The 17,953-nt window shown below is 46.7% G+C and overlaps 1 protein-coding gene across 2 annotated transcripts in view; it reads left to right on the forward strand.

The window, feature by feature from the left end:
* Positions 1-17,953, forward strand: part of LOC144133541 (homeobox protein Meis1-like) — a 359,482-nt gene that overhangs the window by 49,432 nt on the left and 292,097 nt on the right. The window contains exons 3-5 of one of the 2 annotated variants that reach the window (XM_077666708.1): positions 12,468-12,609; positions 13,554-13,604; positions 16,564-16,614. In XM_077666708.1, the coding sequence (XP_077522834.1) occupies positions 12,468-12,609; positions 13,554-13,604; positions 16,564-16,614 (244 nt within the window). Of the gene's footprint in view, positions 1-12,467; positions 12,610-13,553; positions 13,605-14,279; positions 14,331-16,563; positions 16,615-17,953 lie in introns of both variants that reach the window. The other variant, XM_077666709.1, reaches the window with a different exon arrangement.

The following is a 17,953-nucleotide window of genomic DNA, read 5'->3' on the forward strand; positions in this document are numbered from 1 at the left end:
AATTCTTTCCCGTGCAAAAATGCTTTTGGCCAGAATTGTTGGGCATGCGTGTGTAGTAAAAAAATAAGCCTCAGTGTTGCTCAGTTCGACGGGCGTGCAACCATTATATAGTTATATGCATCGTTGATCACTGCTGCAAATTTAGGACAAAAATAGAGGACCGCTTTATCGATGTATGTACCATTTTGCTATACGGGATGTTCAATCATCCAAATATTCAAACTACAGTGGTGCATGCAAGTAATGATTCCATGCTCGTTATCGAGGAATCAATGAGTCGTTGAAAAGAAATACGCTTATGGCAACGACGAGGTGGTTTTGGGATTGTTTCTCTGGCTTCCCGCTGTTGGGTCTATAGCCGCAGGTGGGCTGTTCCCAGAGCCGAGTTTATTGGGGTTGAACTCGACATGTATAATTACTGCTTCTGGCAACAGAGCGGCGCCGCTCTGGTTTGTGTTTTTGTCTGTCGCTTCTGTCAGGTGTGTTATTTTGCGCTCCGTGAGCAGTTCCGGCTTGTTCGTACACGTATTTAATGAGCCGACACGTGGCAGTATTCTGTCGCCCGAATGGAATCCAAAGCCTCCGAGGCTTCTGCACTTGTGCTATTTGTAGAGATTTGATCAGAAGTGCCCGGGCCATAAGGCCTGCTTTTGAGAATCATATAGTCGGGCACTGACGGCTCCCGTGAAGCTATCGATCGAGCCTCTCAGAGGTGAGGACGTCACCCTCAGGTGGTTACATGAAAACAGTAACTCGCTTCGTTATAAAAATGGTGTATTGATTTTCCATATATATATATATATATATATATATATATATATATATATATATATATATATATATATATATATATATATATATATATATATATATATATATATATATATATATATATATATAGGAAGATATCTCTGTAGGAGATATCTCCTTTTTTCCATCCATATATACAAAGTCTGCGAAAAATGCATGGGCAATAATCTCTTGACTGTGTACACGTTTGTATCCTGTATATTGTATAGGATTTCTCTATAGAAAATGTATAGACTTTATAGACAATAGTCTATGCACAGCCTATAGACTGTCGAAAGAAATTTTGTAAGGGCTCCCTCCTCTGCGTTGAATTTCAATAATGCACGAGTTGTCAAGTGTCGTGGTGAAGTTTTTTTACCGGAATCCTAAGACGACTGTGTTACAAGCTCGCAGTGGGCGGCTAATTATATTACTGAAGCCGGTAGGCGGCGGCGGATTTAGGGCTGGAGAGGGAGTTCTAAGTAAAATTTCTCATTTAAAGGGTGGGGGGTCGGTGGGGAGGGGGAAGGGTCGCTCCCCCTTAGGCGAGAAATTTCCCCTTAGAAAACCATGCTGGACCCCGTTTTTCGGCCAGAAAAGTCGAATAAATACGTGGCTCAGATGGTACCGGCCCCCCAATCGCCCCTCCAAGGGTGACCTATAAATCCTCCTCTGACCGAAGTTTTTCGGTAGAGCACAAACCAGAATGTTCCTGTTAGCAACGTTGACTGTAAGATACGACTTTCCGTTTGGGTATTCTAGGGCCCACTTTTATGCTGCAGCTGTTACTGAGCGATCGACGGCAAAAGTAATCTCGACGTTCATTTATGTTACTAATTATTTCCTGAAAATTCACGCAAATGTAATGCCTTTGCATTACAATTACTTCCGAAAAGTAATGCAACTATTTTAAAATTATATTAAAAATATTGCTCACACAGATAAGCTCACTATTACAGCCACTTAGTATTAGCAATTCAGGTTTCTTTAGTTTTGTGCCACAAGAGCGACTGAGATTCAAAGCGGGCATCGAAAATTTTAGCTCGCTTTGCCGACACGAAAACCAAAACTTTGCCAACACAAAATGCCTCCACAGTAGTTCACTACGTTACAAGTTGGCGGGAAAATTGAATTACCGCAATCTTGTTAAATAACCTTACTATCGCTGTGACTGTTGCCAAGCCGTTTACTCAGTAGCAGTCTGGTTTTGGTTGCAAACCATTGGGCTCGACAGTTCTGACTCAGACTGCAACCTCAAGCTTCGACCTCAGGCTCGGCCTCAAACTTCGACTTCAAAGTTTGGCTTCGGGCATTTTGAACTTTGGGCTTCACCGACGCATATGGGCTCTGCAGCATACGTGCACGGTGGTAACCGACCGCTGCTTTTTTTATTGATTTTCCTCTCACGTCAGAAATTCTAAACAAGGTATTATTCTGCTTCATGCTATAATGTCAAGGCATTGTCAAGATGAACACCGACTGCAGACCACTGGAGCTCTCTTTCGTGATTACTGGAGCCTCTGGTTGCAGCGAGATAATTAAATAGCGCCTTGTTTTCTATGCTTTTTTTTTTCATTTGCGTCATCTGTTTTCTGGCCGTGCACAATTCAATTAGAAAGTGACGCGGCAATCTTTTTCCGCCGAGCGCTTCGTGGAAAAACGCGAAACAGTTTGCTCGAGGTCTTCATTATGGCCTGAGAACTTAATGCACTTAAAGCTATATATGTCGTCCTGTTCATTGTCGGCTGGCTAGCTCGTTGCGCCTATTTCCACATCACTTCGTCTGTGCTTTACAGCAGTAGGAATACATTCCAGTACGGATACGGGGAAATACACTCGCAAGAAATCTATTCGAGTAGAGCTTTCCTGTTTTTACAGGAAAACCACGAGAAGCACTTGGAGCCCATTCGGGTGCCTTTCGACTCCAGGCATTCTCATCAAACTACGTTTTTGGTGACCCGGTATATGTACCCGGTACTTCAAATCGCCGGACAGCTTGTTTTCTTTCTTTCTTTCTTTCTTTCTTTCTTTCTTTCTTTCTTTCTTTCTTTCTTTCTTTCTTTCTTTCTTTCTTTCTTTCTTTCTTTCTTTCTTTCTTTCTTTCTTTCTTTCTTTCTTTCTTTCTTCTCCACGTGGGTGTTTTTCGATATGGTGATGACTTCTGTTCGTACTTTTCGCGGCGCACTGATGGCTTTACTGGGAAGGGAAGCGTATGCATTACCTGTATAGCTGTGCAGGAAGTAAGTGGAGAACCGATGTGGGCGGCGATTCTCATTGTCACGTCGGGCTCGTCGGTTTTGCGCTGAACCGCTTTGGCACTTTATCGCGTGCCGGTATTGATTCCCTCTTCTCTCTCCTGTTCTCTTTTTCCATCTTTACGTGGCGTTAGCACGGCGCCCCGAATCTTGTTTACGTCTGCACGACGGACTGGGGGTCGCTTGCTACGCACTTTCTATGCTGCTGCAGTTTGAGGTGCTGTATGCCTGCAGCTTGGAGAATACCATCACGTGCACCGTTACGAAATCGTATAGTGTTGTGCTTATTGGACTCTCTGTTGGATATGATCAGAGTAGTGTACTGAAAGCGAACGGTTTATTGAGAATATTTTTGTTCAGAGAGCTCGTCGTTACGGCTGATTTTTTTTTTCTCGTACAGTGTGAATGCATCACTGCAATGCCGTTCAAACAGTACTCGGTCTGAATTCACCGCAAATATAGGAAGAAGCAAAATAGGCTCTCTAGTCGACTTGTTACGCCGGCATCGTACATTAAACAATGTTATATTTTCGTAGTTCATGGTGAAATGTAGGCTAGAGTTGCTGTGCATCGGCTGCTTTAGAAATGTTCGAACCTCAGCAATTCCGCAGGTTAGATTGGAAATTAAAATTGCCCCTTCCATCGAAGCTGATCAATTAAAAGGACGCGCGAAGACTATGTAAGTGAGAAGAGGGCACAGACGCATTTGTACACTCTTGACAGCTGCTGTGCTTTGAAGTTTTTTTTTTTTTTTTTGCTGGTAAGGTTCAGAGAATTTTTAGCGTTTTTTTTTTTTGCTTCATCGTTTAAACAAGGCAGCCGCGTTAAAAAAATACTTTTGATAAGACTGTAATTTACAGTCGTCTGCAGTGTGATCACGTGTCCATCTGTCACACACATGCCACCGAGTGGTGCTAATAACGCGGCGTTCGCTCCCTTTAGCTCTCAGCGCGTGCTCCTCGTGCACGTTTAGCGCTCCACGGGTCGGTGATGGCGGCGCTATATGGCAGTGGCCGGCGGCTGTACTTTTTGTTCGACGTGTGGCGACCGCGATGCATCGACGCACGTGTGCCGTTCCTGACGCGTCTGGGACTCTACCCCCCCCTTTCCGTTGGTTGTTCGTTCTCCACGGCCACCTCACGTACGCTTTATCGATTTCAATTAGTTGACGCGCTGCCTGCTGCCTCATGGGTCGTCGGCGACGATACTAATTGGCGTCGCCGTTTGTCGGTCAGTTGCGTGGCATCGTCCATCTCCTCCCGCGTATTGTGAACAGAACGCGAGCGGTGGTGTTGAGGTTTGGAGCACCGTGACCCTTGCACAGGGGAATAATGGTTAGCTAGACGAATGACCAGTCCTAGCTATAATTTTGTCCTAGTTCTGTCTCTTGAACAACCGCAGAAAACCAGTTTGTTTGCTTTAGGCGTGTTTGCTCCTTCCTATATGTTTGGCGTCGCAAGTGTTGCTGTGATCGTGCAAAATGATCACAGCAGCGCGGATCACACACATGCATCCTTGCAGTAACAACGCTGACACTCTGTGTTTCATAACAGCTGCACTGTGTAAAGTAGTGATGCTGGAACGTTCCCGAAGGCAAGCACTCTTTGGGGGACACTTTGTGATGCGGTTTGTGTTTAGCGCATTCTCGAACTACTGTCCTTTGTGAAAAGTGGTATACTAACGAGACCTCACAAACTGAAATTTGTCTTTGACGCTAGTTGAACTTTCATTCTGCCCGCATTTGTAACTAAATGATTCGAGAAAATGCGTTTTGCTATATGCTTGCCAGAGAAAGCAAAAACACTGAGTGGTTCATGAACGTTAGAACGTGAAAGCATTGGGCTGTCGTGTGAACCTGCGGCGCAGGCAGCGTGTGCAATAACTTAGACCATTCAGTCACTCCTTTCAGAATAGGCGACAACGAGCAGCACTCTATATACATTATAGTGGTGGCGCATATTCACGATCAGATGCCCGTTCAGGCAAATGCACCCGCTTAAAAGAAACATTGAGCTCCGTTTTGTGGAGCTGCCCCGAAAAGCCTATCCCGTGCATGCATGGCTGCCCCTCTGCACCGCCCCGTGGTTATCACATATTGACGTGATGGTGAAAACAAGGGCTGCAGTGTGTACGCGCTGGAAGCGTATACGCGGGGAGAGGTTGGAAGGTGCGCTCGATCTGCAGCACCCGCTCAGATTTCACGCAAAAAAAGAGCACGGAAATGGAGTTAAGGTATAACGTTTAGTCTTGCAAACCTGTATACCCTGTGAAGCTCTCTAGTGTTGCAGTTTTTCTAGTGGTCCCATTGCAAAGTTCTAATCGGTGCCGGACGCGGATCGAAACGCCGAGAGCACATTCAAAGATGCTCACGAATTCACTCCCTTCGAAGGGTGTTATCCCTCTTAGACAACTCCTCTTGCATCATTAACGGAGTTTAAACTTTCAGTGCGATATCTTTTGTGGTGCTAACGTCTAGGGGGTCCGTCAGTGCCTTCAAATGTGCTCACGAATCGACGCCTTTCTAAGGTTTTAGCGCCTGGTTAAGACCGTTCGCACCCTTAAGGGAGCTGAAAATTTGAGAGGGATACTTTCTCGCCATCCGCGTTAGTCGCGAGTCGCTGGCGGTTGGACACGCAAGTGGTTTTTCCCGCTTATAATGTCAAATGCGAAACGAACGATTGCTGGTACGTTTTTCATCGCTACACATATATGTTCGCCCTGAGCTCTCGGTTGCAGCTTTTTTTACTTTGCTTTTGTTTTTGCGTCTTTCCGGCGTGTGCGCTCGACGCAACGTTTTAACAACCCGTACTGCCTTTTATTTTGTATTTATTATTTCCCCCCCTTTTCGTGCCCTGTCAACACGCGTGTACGACCATTTGTTAACGGTTTGATAACAACCTGCCTCGTGCTGGCTGCCTGGCACAAGCGATGCCACTTTTGCGCGGGGTTTCCGAGCCGTAATTATCGCAAGCGGAACTGTACGTAAGTCCGTCCGAGTTTATGTAAGTGATGAGCTTGGAGGAAAAATAACAACGGTGTTTGTCATGTTGTTTTAGTGTGAAAATAAGCAGCTGTGTAGCCTGAGGACTAATGGTGGACAGCTGATGCACTTGTGGCAAGGAAGCGTAAATGTAACTCAGTATAGTCACTGCGTTTAGAACATTGGTCTGCCTCTTTTTTGACCATGCCGCTGCTCTTGCAGTGCAGGGGGCGAATATATAAGAGGCGGAAGAAAATTTTAAAAAATGCACTTTGCCACTCGATTTTTGTGTAAAAACGAAACACCTGCAGAATGAAGAGAAAAGGACACGTAAATTTAATTGCCACAATAATTATTTCGAGTAATTGGACCGCCTGCTCCTGTCGGCCGAGCAGCTAGCTACAAGCATATACAGCAGCGCATCTGTAAAAGCGCGCCGGTTCGTCTGGCAACGCGAGGTCACGGGAGTCGTAACGCCTGAGGCGAATGCCCTTTTTCGCTCTTCTGTTTTCATTGCTTATGTGCCACCGCAGCTTATAATGCAGACCCCCTTTCCTCGTCAGCCAGGCAGCACCTGTCCTGAATGTACACCGTGTGTCTTACATGCGGGGCCTCACACGCCGTATACTACTCGCGGTGGCTGCAGCAGGCGTCTCGTCGGCGCAATAACGACGTCCCCTTTTTTAACAGCTTCCTCCCGAGCGGCTCTCCTCAAAGGCGGGCTACAGCTATCGGGGATGTGTTCGTGAGGCGAGTGTTCTTCGCTGCCAGGCGGCAGCTAGGGTCAGGAAAAAGTAACTAGAAAAAAAGAACGCCAAACGAATGACGCTATGAACGGCAAACTTTGGACGGACATCCTTAGCGGCTATTATGTCTGTGGTTACGAGGGCGTTTGCTCAAAGACTCGTCCTATACCCGTCCGCATGTCGACTCGCAGCATCACTCCGTCGAACCTGATTTGTTGAGTGGCTATGCGGGTCTTGGCACTTATGTAAGATCGAGCCCCGGTGTTATAAGCGTCCAGAGGCGGGAAATGGAGAGGCAAAGAAGAAAAATTTCCAGCGAGGAATGATGACCGTCACGTTCTTGAGTGTTTTGTCCGACTACAGCTTATCCCGAGAAGTTTGAGCTCAGTTCGGTCTAAACTTGGAGTTTTGCCTCCACCTTCATTCTTGGAGCCGAGGTGCATTTTAAAAATGCACGTGGGCGAAATCCTCACGTCAGGCCAGTCAGGCTCACACTGCCACGGTGAGGCGCTGCAGCGACGTTTGTCTGTAGTTTGTAGTTTGTGTGTTTGTAGCAAATTATTGTAACAAAACCGTCAATTTCATGGACGATTTTTTTTTTCTGGGGGGGTCCTGGTGTAATTTTTCGCATCGAAAAATGGGGGGGGGGGGGGGGGGTGATTTCGGGAGAGGCCCAGGCCCCCCTCCCCTCCTTGTATTCGTGCCTTAAACATTCGAACAAGCACAGTGACTAACGTGGTAAGGCGGATGTTGCTGCGCCAGCACTTACCTGAGGTTCCACAGCAGGCATGTTTAGATTCGGGAAAGTTCCCGTTTCTAGCTGTCTTCAATAGACCGCTTGCTGCTGGTGGAGATTTTTGTGAGGTGGGGAATATCTAATCCTGACCCCCTTATAGTAATTCAGAATTTCTTAGTATCCTAAGGGCACTGGTCCCGAGTCAGGCTGCTCGAGGCTGGTTTGGTTGGAGGCTCGATTTGTAAGCTCTCCTATCCGCCTCGGCATTCCCCGCGACGCTTGTGTGTCCCGGTACCCACATTATTATGTGTTGCAATTGTTCTTCCTTCGGCGGTAATTTGGCTGTCTTTAGGATGTGGAGCGCTGCACTCCCATTTTGCCATGCATGTAGTTTCTGCATGCTGTTTGCGAGTCTGTTAGAATTATTAGTGACCTTTGAGCACGGTAGCCCTCTGCCGCCGCTAGGGCTACGGCAGCCTCTTCGGCCTCCTCAATCGTGCCATCCCTGATAGTTGCGCTGGCTATTTATTTCAGCTCATGATTAATTGCTGTTGCAACCGTTCTATTTCTGTTGTGTTGCCTAGTTCTTCCGTCTGCAACCTCATCCGTGTACGTAATGTTTTCTTTGTTGCCTAGGTTCTGTCGCACATACTGTGCCCTAGCCTCCCGTCGCCCTTTGTGCAGCTTCGGATCCATATTTTTGGGAATTGGTGCTACCCTAATTGTTTCTCGCAGTTCATCGGGTATTCGGGTATGCTAAGTAAGATCCATCCAGGGCTATATAGCAGCAAATGCCCGTGGTGCGAGGACAAAGCCACGTTGATTCATACAACGTGGTGTGAAAAGAGAATAAATGCGGCTGCAATAAACAGAATCCCGAGTGCGGAGCAGTGGGAGAGGATGCATTCCAGCGAGGATCCGGCGGTCCAGGCAGGACTGGTCCGGAAAGCCTACCTGGTGGCAAGACTCAGTGGGGTCTTGGACTAGGGGCTCTAACCCTGCCACAAGAGCCACAGACCACATCAAAAGATGTGAAGAGTGGCTCGACACTGAGACCCACCCATATATTTCTATGAATAAAGTTATTACCACCACCACAGCAGGCAGCCTACAGGAACTGGCAGCGCCCGCGGGACAGGAATCACGAACGAAATTATGCATTTTAGCTTACATAGGCAAAAACTGATAGAGTGAGATGGGAACTTCCCGAGGCTGCCTATACTTGCCTGGTTCTATTTGAGTAAACGTCACTTTATGAACGTGCACAATGAAGGTATTCTGTGAGGGCACCTCAGCCTCAGTTCTTGTGAGCTCGAGTGCATCTGAGGATGATCGAGAGCTTACGAGAGACCGAGTGCATGTGCGATTCAGATCAGTGCGTGTGAGCAGTACTCATGGAATGTTGTTGGATTGACGTCCCAAGAGCGGCCAGTGAAACCAGCCTCTTGACAGAACTTAAGAAACTTGACATAACTTAAGGGCAAAGTGAAGATGCACATTTATAGAAGACGCAGCAAGCACCGAACGGACCACGCTCCTACTTCAGCATCGTCTCGTTCGCGCTACACAGGGACAGGCACTCCGCAGCAACCCCCTCCCCCGCTTTTTCCTACACCCAAGAGCCGACTCCCCAATCGACCCAGCCACCTGTCCTACAGCCCATGCCGCAGCCTCGCTTGCTAGCGCGTTCGAGGCGATGACACCGTGTCGTCATCGTCGCTGCATGCTGCTCCCGCTGCTGACGTCAGCTGTGCAGCCGGTAACAAAGGAGGCAGTCGGCCGCACACGCGGGCAGCCGACGAAGAACAAACCGGCCTCGGGACGAATATAGGTGTGCTTGCTCCGAACTCGGTAGAAAGACAAAAGAAAAAAGAAAACAAAATCACAGCGTATCCACGAAAGTCAAAGGAGGAGAAAAAGCAAAAAAAAAAAAAGGGCCATCGTTCGAAAATGCACCTGCAAGCTCTATACATCCCTCCTCTTGCTTCTCTTGCGCTGGCTCGAAAAAAAAAAAACCTGCAAATATATGCGCATTTTTTGAGTCGGCAACTGCGGGCAGACAGCGGATCGTGTGTAGGTCCCTTGTTTTTGTTGTTTTTTGCTCGTGTGGGTGTGTGTTGTTGCTAGTCGTTTGCTGGCTTTCAGTTGTGGTTCGTAAGGGGAGGAGGAGAGGTTGGGACGGAGGGTGGGCAGGGACGTTTTGTGGGGTGTCTTGCATGCGCCGAGTTTATATATATGCGTGTGGTGTGAACTGGGCCTTAATGGTCGGCTTATTTCTTTCGCGCCTTCCCGAGATCTGGCATGGCGGTTATCACATGCAACCGTGATTCAGCATTATTTCGCTTCGCTGCCCCGCACCAAAAATGTGCACGCGCGCACATGCACTTCACATCTCCCTGCAAGCGAAAAATGTATTCCGTCTTTTCTTCGTCCCACCAGCATTCCCTTTCGGGTCATATCCGGAATGTATTGTACCTAGAGTCCGATGCAGATAGGCGTGACACGATTATATTACCTGTAGGTAGAAAATGGATCCAAAGTTCAGTATTCGTACCGCGAGAGTGAACTTGACCTGAGTGTTTCTTTCTGTTTATCAGTTTGAAATTTCGTTTATTGCATGTTGCGGGTCACAGATTGCAAAAACACTGGAATGCAGAAGGAGGTCCCAAAGTCAGAGGCTGCGGACGGCCCCTCCTGTAAAGACAACTGCAAAAAATATATATACAGTCAGCAGTGGGAAAAATTATAATGTCACTATCAATATGGAGCTGTACGTGAGTGAAACATGAGAAAATATTGCAAGCAGTGTTGTTTAAATGAAAACGATTACACCTAATCGCATATGAATAACACTATAAATAAGTCATAAAATGATGTTTATAATAATGCTGCTGATGTATATGATATTATGACTTGTTTTTGCTTTCCATCTAAATAAGTATATATCTGGACGTTCGGCGACAAGTATGTGTACACGGATGAAAAAAGAAAAACAGCTTTTATATTCCGTTCGTCAATCGAAGTCTGCAGAAAGCCTATGCCTTGTCAACAATTTCACTACGTTTACCAGATAGACAGACTGTGCTTTTGCTGCCGACGCAATCTTCCTCCTCGTTCGGCGAGGAAGTCTTTGGTTTTCAAGAAGCTGTAGAAACAAGACAATCGAAGTGCGCGAAAAGCCCCGTGCTGTCAGTGGAAATCAACTTCGACCTTCAAAGTCTTCCTGTAAAACAAACAGAAAAATCTGCACATAGCAAACGAGCACATTTTGGAAGGGATGGCGCAATGTTTATATTCACTGCTCCACACGCGTTATATTCACTGCTCCGTTATATTCACTGCCACCTACGGGGCATTCTTACTCTTGTTATGCAGTGAGGGAATTCGCATTCACTTTCCACAAACCACAAAAAGTTGGCTTTACCTAGAGACTGACACCAGGAGGGGTTTAGAACGTTCTTTCTCGCCCATCTACAGGTGGGAATAAGCGCACTATTCGTATGCGTCGCCAGATGAACGCAGTTTGTGACAAGCTCCTACCTTTTCTGTCCGCGACAAATTTGCATTGACTTGCAATACGCCTTGTATATATTTGCACATGCTGTAATGTGTATTCTGCGGAATGCTCATGGGCGTCTGCGGATAATGTGCAGAATGTGAACGACGGTCCTTTAAGTTCATTCAGTGCTCAAGAAGAAAAGCTTCTTGCCACCCCCATAGTCCTTCACCTTTTCTCCGAGAGGAAGTTAGCAATTCCTTTCAGTATGCTTCCTGTGGAATGTTTTCGGGGGAGTGCAGAAAATCAGCGGATTGCAGGTGACAGTCCTTGTAAGGGGCGGCGTAGTTATATGCGCTTCTAAAGGGGGGGGGGGGGGGGGACATCTTGCCCACGACTGGTTGTTCAGGATGCTGCAGACGCGAAACACCGTCAAGAGGTACTTTGGTTTGGGCCAGTTGGTTCGTAGCTGTAGTTGATGTCAGGACGGCGCGAAAGGAACAAGGACAAGAGAGGCACAAGAACAAGAGGCTCCTGTCCTGTTGTGTTCTTGGGCCCCTCTTGTCCTTCTGCTTTTCGCGCCTTCTTGACATAAACTACAGGGAAGCACCGTATTTCTTTCTTTCTTTCTTTCTTTCTTTCTTTCTTTCTTTCTTTCTTTCTTTCTTTCTTTCTTTCTTTCTTCACGTTTTCCACCCCCGCGAATGGCCTCCTCCGGTCTAACCGAGAAAAGGCTGACGTCGCATGGCGTGTGTGCGCGAGTATTCAAATGGGCGCGCCAGCGACAGAGACGTCCCGCACGCCGGGAGAGGGCGTAATGGTATGCATAGTGCACTGGGCCGGGCAGCGCATTCTTCATCGGACCGACGCCGCCGCCTTTGCCGCGCAGACTCCATTGTCTGGCGTGTGCTGCGGCGGTGCTGAAGCCGTGACGGTGGCGGGTATGGAAATGAGGGGGCGCGCGTGCTACGAGCAGCGTCCTCAAAGCGTGTCCGATTCGGCGAGCTTTCGGAGGTGACAAGTGCGGTCCAGCGCGCCCAAGAGCACCTCCGCGTGATTATTATCGTATGCACCGTATATATAGCTTCGAAACGCAGTGAGCCAGCGAAGGCCTTTGTTCGGCTGGCACTCTTTTCTTCGTTGTGCGGTGGCGTCGTTTTTGGTGGCTCGCTTTTTTTTTGATTCCGCGACTTGTGGAAAAATAAATAAAAAAAATAAATTCGTGGGTTGGGTATGGATCGATACATGGACGTCGCCTTGTTCGTAATGTCATTTACGACGGTCTCTTTTGTTTAATTACTCCGATTGCTGGGTCGTCGCCTCTGTTTAGGAACATTTCGGAAGAGGTACCTCTTTTTTGGCTTCGGTTCGTTTTGCCCTTCGACCCTTTCACGCTTTCTTATGCCAGTCCTTCTTACGGGGTGTTGGTTGACGGCGTTTTGTTTTTTCCCCTGCCACTTTGCAGACACCCACTATTTCCCCTTCTGGCGCTGATCTTCGAAAAGTGCGAGCTGGCCACGTGCACGCCCCGAGAGCCGGGAATCGCCGGTGGGGACGTGTGTTCCTCCGAATCCTTCAACGAGGACATCGCGGTGTTCGCCAAGCAGGTACGCCGGCCGCTTCCTTGCGGCGTCACTGAGCTTGCCAGTCTCATTGCATTGACGGTTCTTGTACACGCGCTCGCTGCACTGCAGGGTTGCCAACTTTCCTGGAATTTTTAGTCCTGATTTGTATTTGGCCTAGGTAAACCTGGAGCCAAGACCTGGCCTTGGGCTTGAAAAATTGCTGCTGATTTGTGGAAGCTGGTGGATCTTTTGAAAGCTTAAACCTTTTAAGTCTTGTCGAACTTGTATTTTTGTACCAGCTACAGAGGCGACCAGCATCCAGTGTGGTCTTTCTTTGTCATGGTCGTTCTATGTCATGAAGGAAAGTGCATTTTTTTTAATTGTTAATGGAGAACTTAGTTCAAACTCGGCTTCCTCCAGAATTCGTTAGACGGCCACGCGAGCTAACATAAAATGTCGCTTTAAGACGCAGAAAACGAAGGCAAGCTGAAGTAATAAACGTACACTACTGAGAAAAGGTTATATTGAATTTTTTTGTGCGTCCACGTTCAAATAATATCGAGCCTCTCGTTTCTTCAGTGCAGTGCAAACTTTTAAATGATTTCTTTATTGACGCTATTTGCTGTTAATACCGAAGCACATTGCCCTTTCTTCCAATTTCCTGGCTGTGCATGTTGCTTAACTTTTGTTGTCATCTGCAGTCATTGTTTTGCCATTGTCTTGTGAGTTACGTTTTCCGGCACAAACACGCGGAAAAATACAAGAAAGGTACACAGAAATGTAACTTTGACAGCTCTTTAGCATGTACCTAAGTGCTGTTCATTCTTGCGAATGTTATCGCTACTGTTATTGCATTGTTATCGTACATTGTGCTGCGCTGTACGTTTGCTTGCATGTCTTCACAACGTTGCATCACTCTCCATTTCTCTCTTTCTCTCTCCACTTTCTGTCCCTCCGTTTTTTTTCTTTCCCCTTCTGCATTGCAGATAATGACCGAATATCCTCAATACACTTCAAATGAGGAGTTAGACTCTCTTGTAAGTACCATTTTTATTGGCCGTGTTCTTAACCAAGATCCTCCCTTTCCCCGTGTTTCCCTTCTCCCCATACACAACCCAATCTTCCCCACTTCACTCTCCTGTCACGACTGTATCTGCTTGCTATGTCATTGCTGTCACATCTCTCCAACGCATTTTTTTTTTCTGCGCGCCACGCCTTTGCTTCTTTTTTTCCTCTTTGTAATTGCATTTGTCGACCCACTTCTTTGGGAACACAATTGAATCGCTGATTTTGCTTGCAACCCTGAAACCCCATGTGATCAATACTATTCTCACATTCCCTTTGTGTGCCAATTTCGCACCACAACGTGCTGTGCTTTTTTAACCAAACGCCTTCCTCCTTTCGTACTCGCATGGCGCTCGGTTTTCGCTACGTTGGCCCGGTACTTGACCTTTTATTTTGCGCCTGCTGCTCTTCGCACTGTTTGTCCCCACTATTGCGCCATCATCTCCCTAATTTTTTCCCTTTCTCCACTGACCGTGCATGGTGGTCACGCCTTCCCCAATGCATATTTGCCTTCCACATCTTCCCCTTATGTTTCACCTTACCTCCTCTCTCTGCCCTTTTCGTGCATCTCTCCTGGCCTTTTTTTCCCTCTCTTCTGGACTTTTCCCCTCCCCCACCCCGTCCCTTTGTTTTTGTTCGTCTTTCAGACTAGGCAAGACAAACAATATTACCTTCCCAACCCTGAGTTAGACAGCCTCGTAAGTATCTCCTGAAGACCTCCCCTTTACTCTCCCGCCCGTCCCCACCCAATTGACCTGCAGGGCATTGCCTTCGACAACTGCTTGTTTGTTGTTTTAAATCTGCTCGTATCCTGCTGAGACTGTCTTGAAGAAATCTCTATCGCGCAGGCCAATGAAATATGTTTATCAGAATGTCGCGTCGTGAATGTTTTTTTTTTCTTTTTCTCTGTTGTCAGGTAATCAGAGCAGCTGGTCATATAAGCTTATGTTGCTGCACTTGCTCTAGCGTTGGATAGGGAGAATATGGGGGGGGGGGGGGGGGGGGGCGAAAGCAATTTAGACTAAGCTCCTAATTTTTGATGTTGTTTTGTCTTGCAGTGGAATATATATATATATATATATATATATATATATATATATATATATATATATATATATATATATATATATATATATATATATATATATATATTCGCTGATGCAGGTTGTTTTTGTTGTAAAATCTTATGAAAAGAATAAATAAAAATTTCTGAGCAGAATATGAAGATAACCGATTATGTAAAGGTTGCCTTATTCGTTACACTTTCCCAGCAGTCAATATTTCTGTAATAAACTCTCACTGTTAGTGTTTTTCGAATCTTACAACGATACTTTCGAGGAACCAAGCTGCTCTGGTAATTATTCCATGTTGCTAGGAATTATAGGTGGCTCCCGAGTTGGCCTGCGCGTAATGGCTGATTTTTAAGCAAGATATAAAAAGGAGTCTCTTTGCGAGAGCACTCCACGGAACAAAAGTTTCGGCAGGCGCTTGCTTTGTTACGTGGCTGACACTTCTCGCGGATTTTCCGGTTTAAACTGTGAACCCACAACCGCATAGTCGATGAGCTCGTAATATCCCTGTAGTTATACCTGTACGGTGTTTGCGGTCATTGAGTTGTCAGTCTTGTACAAGCTGCCTGGTGCTCGGCTTCTTTAGGGTGAAATGCGTGAGAAATGGGTCTTTGACCCCACCTTGTGCAATGAAAACTGCCTTGTGCCATGGCGCTCTTTGGCCACAGATGCCTTTGCGCCATAAAAACTCATCATAAAGATGATGATGAGTTGTCAGTCTTGCAAGAAGAACGCTGAGTGAAGAGCATTCAGTCACTAAGCGAAAGTGTTAAAAAAGTGCTGTCAGTTGGATATATGCAAGGACAAAACGCAGCACAGCAGCCAGCAATTAATTCAAGGGAAATTTTGCGTGCAGTCGCATTGCTTCGTAGTGGTAACGGCGGAGGCGTCGCTACGGTGGAGCAACTTACGGCAACATCTTAACCCTAACATGGCTAGCAGGCAGCATCAACGTTAGCCTTTTTCTCACCAAGCGCAGGACTACACCGCAACGAAATATCGACACACAGGCTGTGCTCATTTCGTGTTAGCCTTTATAGCGCCTATGACTTGCGCGATCGTATACAGGTTACTGGCTTGCTTACGTCACTGGTGCCCATTGATAGTATATCGCGTGAATTCGCACGTGCAATGCGCTTACTGGCGCGACGCAGTCGCGTTGGTCCCTTCGTCGCGCTGCCGAGGGCGATTATCCTCAACCGTATTCGCTGTGCGTATCGTCGACGGCAATTATCCACACACCTATCCGTTTTGCTTCCCAGTCATACGCGTCGTTCTGTGTTGTGAAACTTGTTTTCGTCTAGAAGCCAGTCATAACTGGACACGTTTAAGTTAAACTGTCAGCTTACCTCTGGCATGCCGCAAGAGTACGCTGTTATCGATGGCCTTTAAAGCGTATATATTTTTTTGAAGGGATGTTGCTTCTGATGTAAACTCGTCACTTTAACGATCTTGAATATTAGCACAGTGACTGAACTTATCTTCCTGTGATTGCATGTCGGCTTTTTTATTTCTGGCACATCTAAGGCAAAACGCAGAGATCGGGTCTTTTTTTTTTTTTCTCTCTCTCTCAGACCTTAAGCTATGCATTCGTTTCGCGCTTGATACTTTGCCAAAGTCTGCATGCAAAGTACGCTGTTTCGACAGTATCTGACAGGCTATCATTTCTGCTGTGGCAAAATCAGTTTCATCTGCCGGGCGTGCCGATTCGCCGACGCTACGCCCTTTGACGCGTTGCATGTTCTGCGTTGCCACACCCCTATACACGTAGCCCTGTTTTCAAGCGCTGAATCGATGTCTGCACTGCCCGTGCTAATTGACTTTTCTGACGCTTTTTCCTCCCTTAATCGATTCCAAACAGATGGTGCAAGCCATCCAAGTCCTCAGGTTTCACCTTCTAGAGCTCGAAAAGGTGAGTCGCATGTGTTTACCGGGGCTGGATGATTTGCTACGCAGTTTTACAGGCCAAAGCTACTTTGTGGACTATAAGACATGTATTGGAGTGGCGGGCTCCTGATTAATCTACACTCTTGCGGTTCTTTGATTTACCCCGAAACATTGGTATTCAAAGGCGTTTTTGCATTTCACCTCGGCTTATATGCGGCCGCCGCGGCCAGAGTCGAACCCGTGACCTGGGCTCAGCAGCCAGACGTGAAAGACACAAAGATACGGCGGCGGGCGCACGGGAGAGTGCCCCATGATTGCCTCGTCGGCTAGTGTGCGTTCACATTTGCTGTGCATCCATGACCGAGCATGCGTCTGTAGAAAACCATGAGCCTATAGACTGTCTATAGATTATGAATAGGTGGTACAAAAAAGCTCCACATTTATACGTACTCCAGATACCTCGCATATTAAAAAAGGCTTTCTATTCACCTGAATCTACAAAAGTTTGTGCACAGCGAACAGACAAAAAGAAATTTATTTTGCCTTTAGACTCGAGTCTGTGGATAGTAATAGATCAGCTATAGAGAAAATATATCTGTAAAAAAGGATATGTAAGAAATCATATAAAAATCAGATTTCTAGGCGTAATATCTGAGTTGTATCTGGTTAGCTGTTGTAAGTACTGTTCGCTGCGTAGCAATCCAAAAAGGATACACGAGTTTATGGCTCAGATGTCTTGGAATCGGCTGCCTATGAGATGGCGGCTCATTTTGTCGAACGGGAGCGAGTACAGCACCAAGAAAAAGAGCCCGTAGCATGTAATTCAAACGTGTAGTATATGTGATTTTAGCCGAAGCAAGGAGCAATAAGTGCACTTGTGCAGGGCATCAAAGATAGAGAGAAGATAACAAGCAACAGAGTAACATATGTGACACCAACAACATGCGCACAACTTGAAGAGTGAGACTGCGTGGTAAGGTCAAGAAATGTACTGCAGCAAAGCTGACAGCTGAGCCAGTTGCAAAACCCTCATAACAGCGGATAGATCGGGGTGAGCAGTCGCGAAACACGCCTATCTACTCTGCTATCAGACATTACTTGAAGTTCATAGGTCACTAATCGGTTCCTGACCTAACCACAGATACGCGTGGACAGAGTTAACTAAAGGTCGCCGGCACTAAAGCCCGCTGTTAGAGGTCTTTGACCTGCAGTTTAATTAACCCGAAGTTTAATTAACTAATGACGGTCGTGAAACTTGGCTTTATGCTGTCTTTAAAACTCCCGTGGTCGAAACCGACGTGGACTGTATGCTTTGCGTTGGTGTCCGTCATAGACAGCTCCTGCAGTGTGGGCTGTCCGAGGAC

This window comes from Amblyomma americanum, chromosome 5 (assembly GCF_052857255.1).
Source record: "Amblyomma americanum isolate KBUSLIRL-KWMA chromosome 5, ASM5285725v1, whole genome shotgun sequence".
Taxonomy (NCBI): Eukaryota; Metazoa; Arthropoda; class Arachnida; order Ixodida; family Ixodidae; genus Amblyomma; species Amblyomma americanum.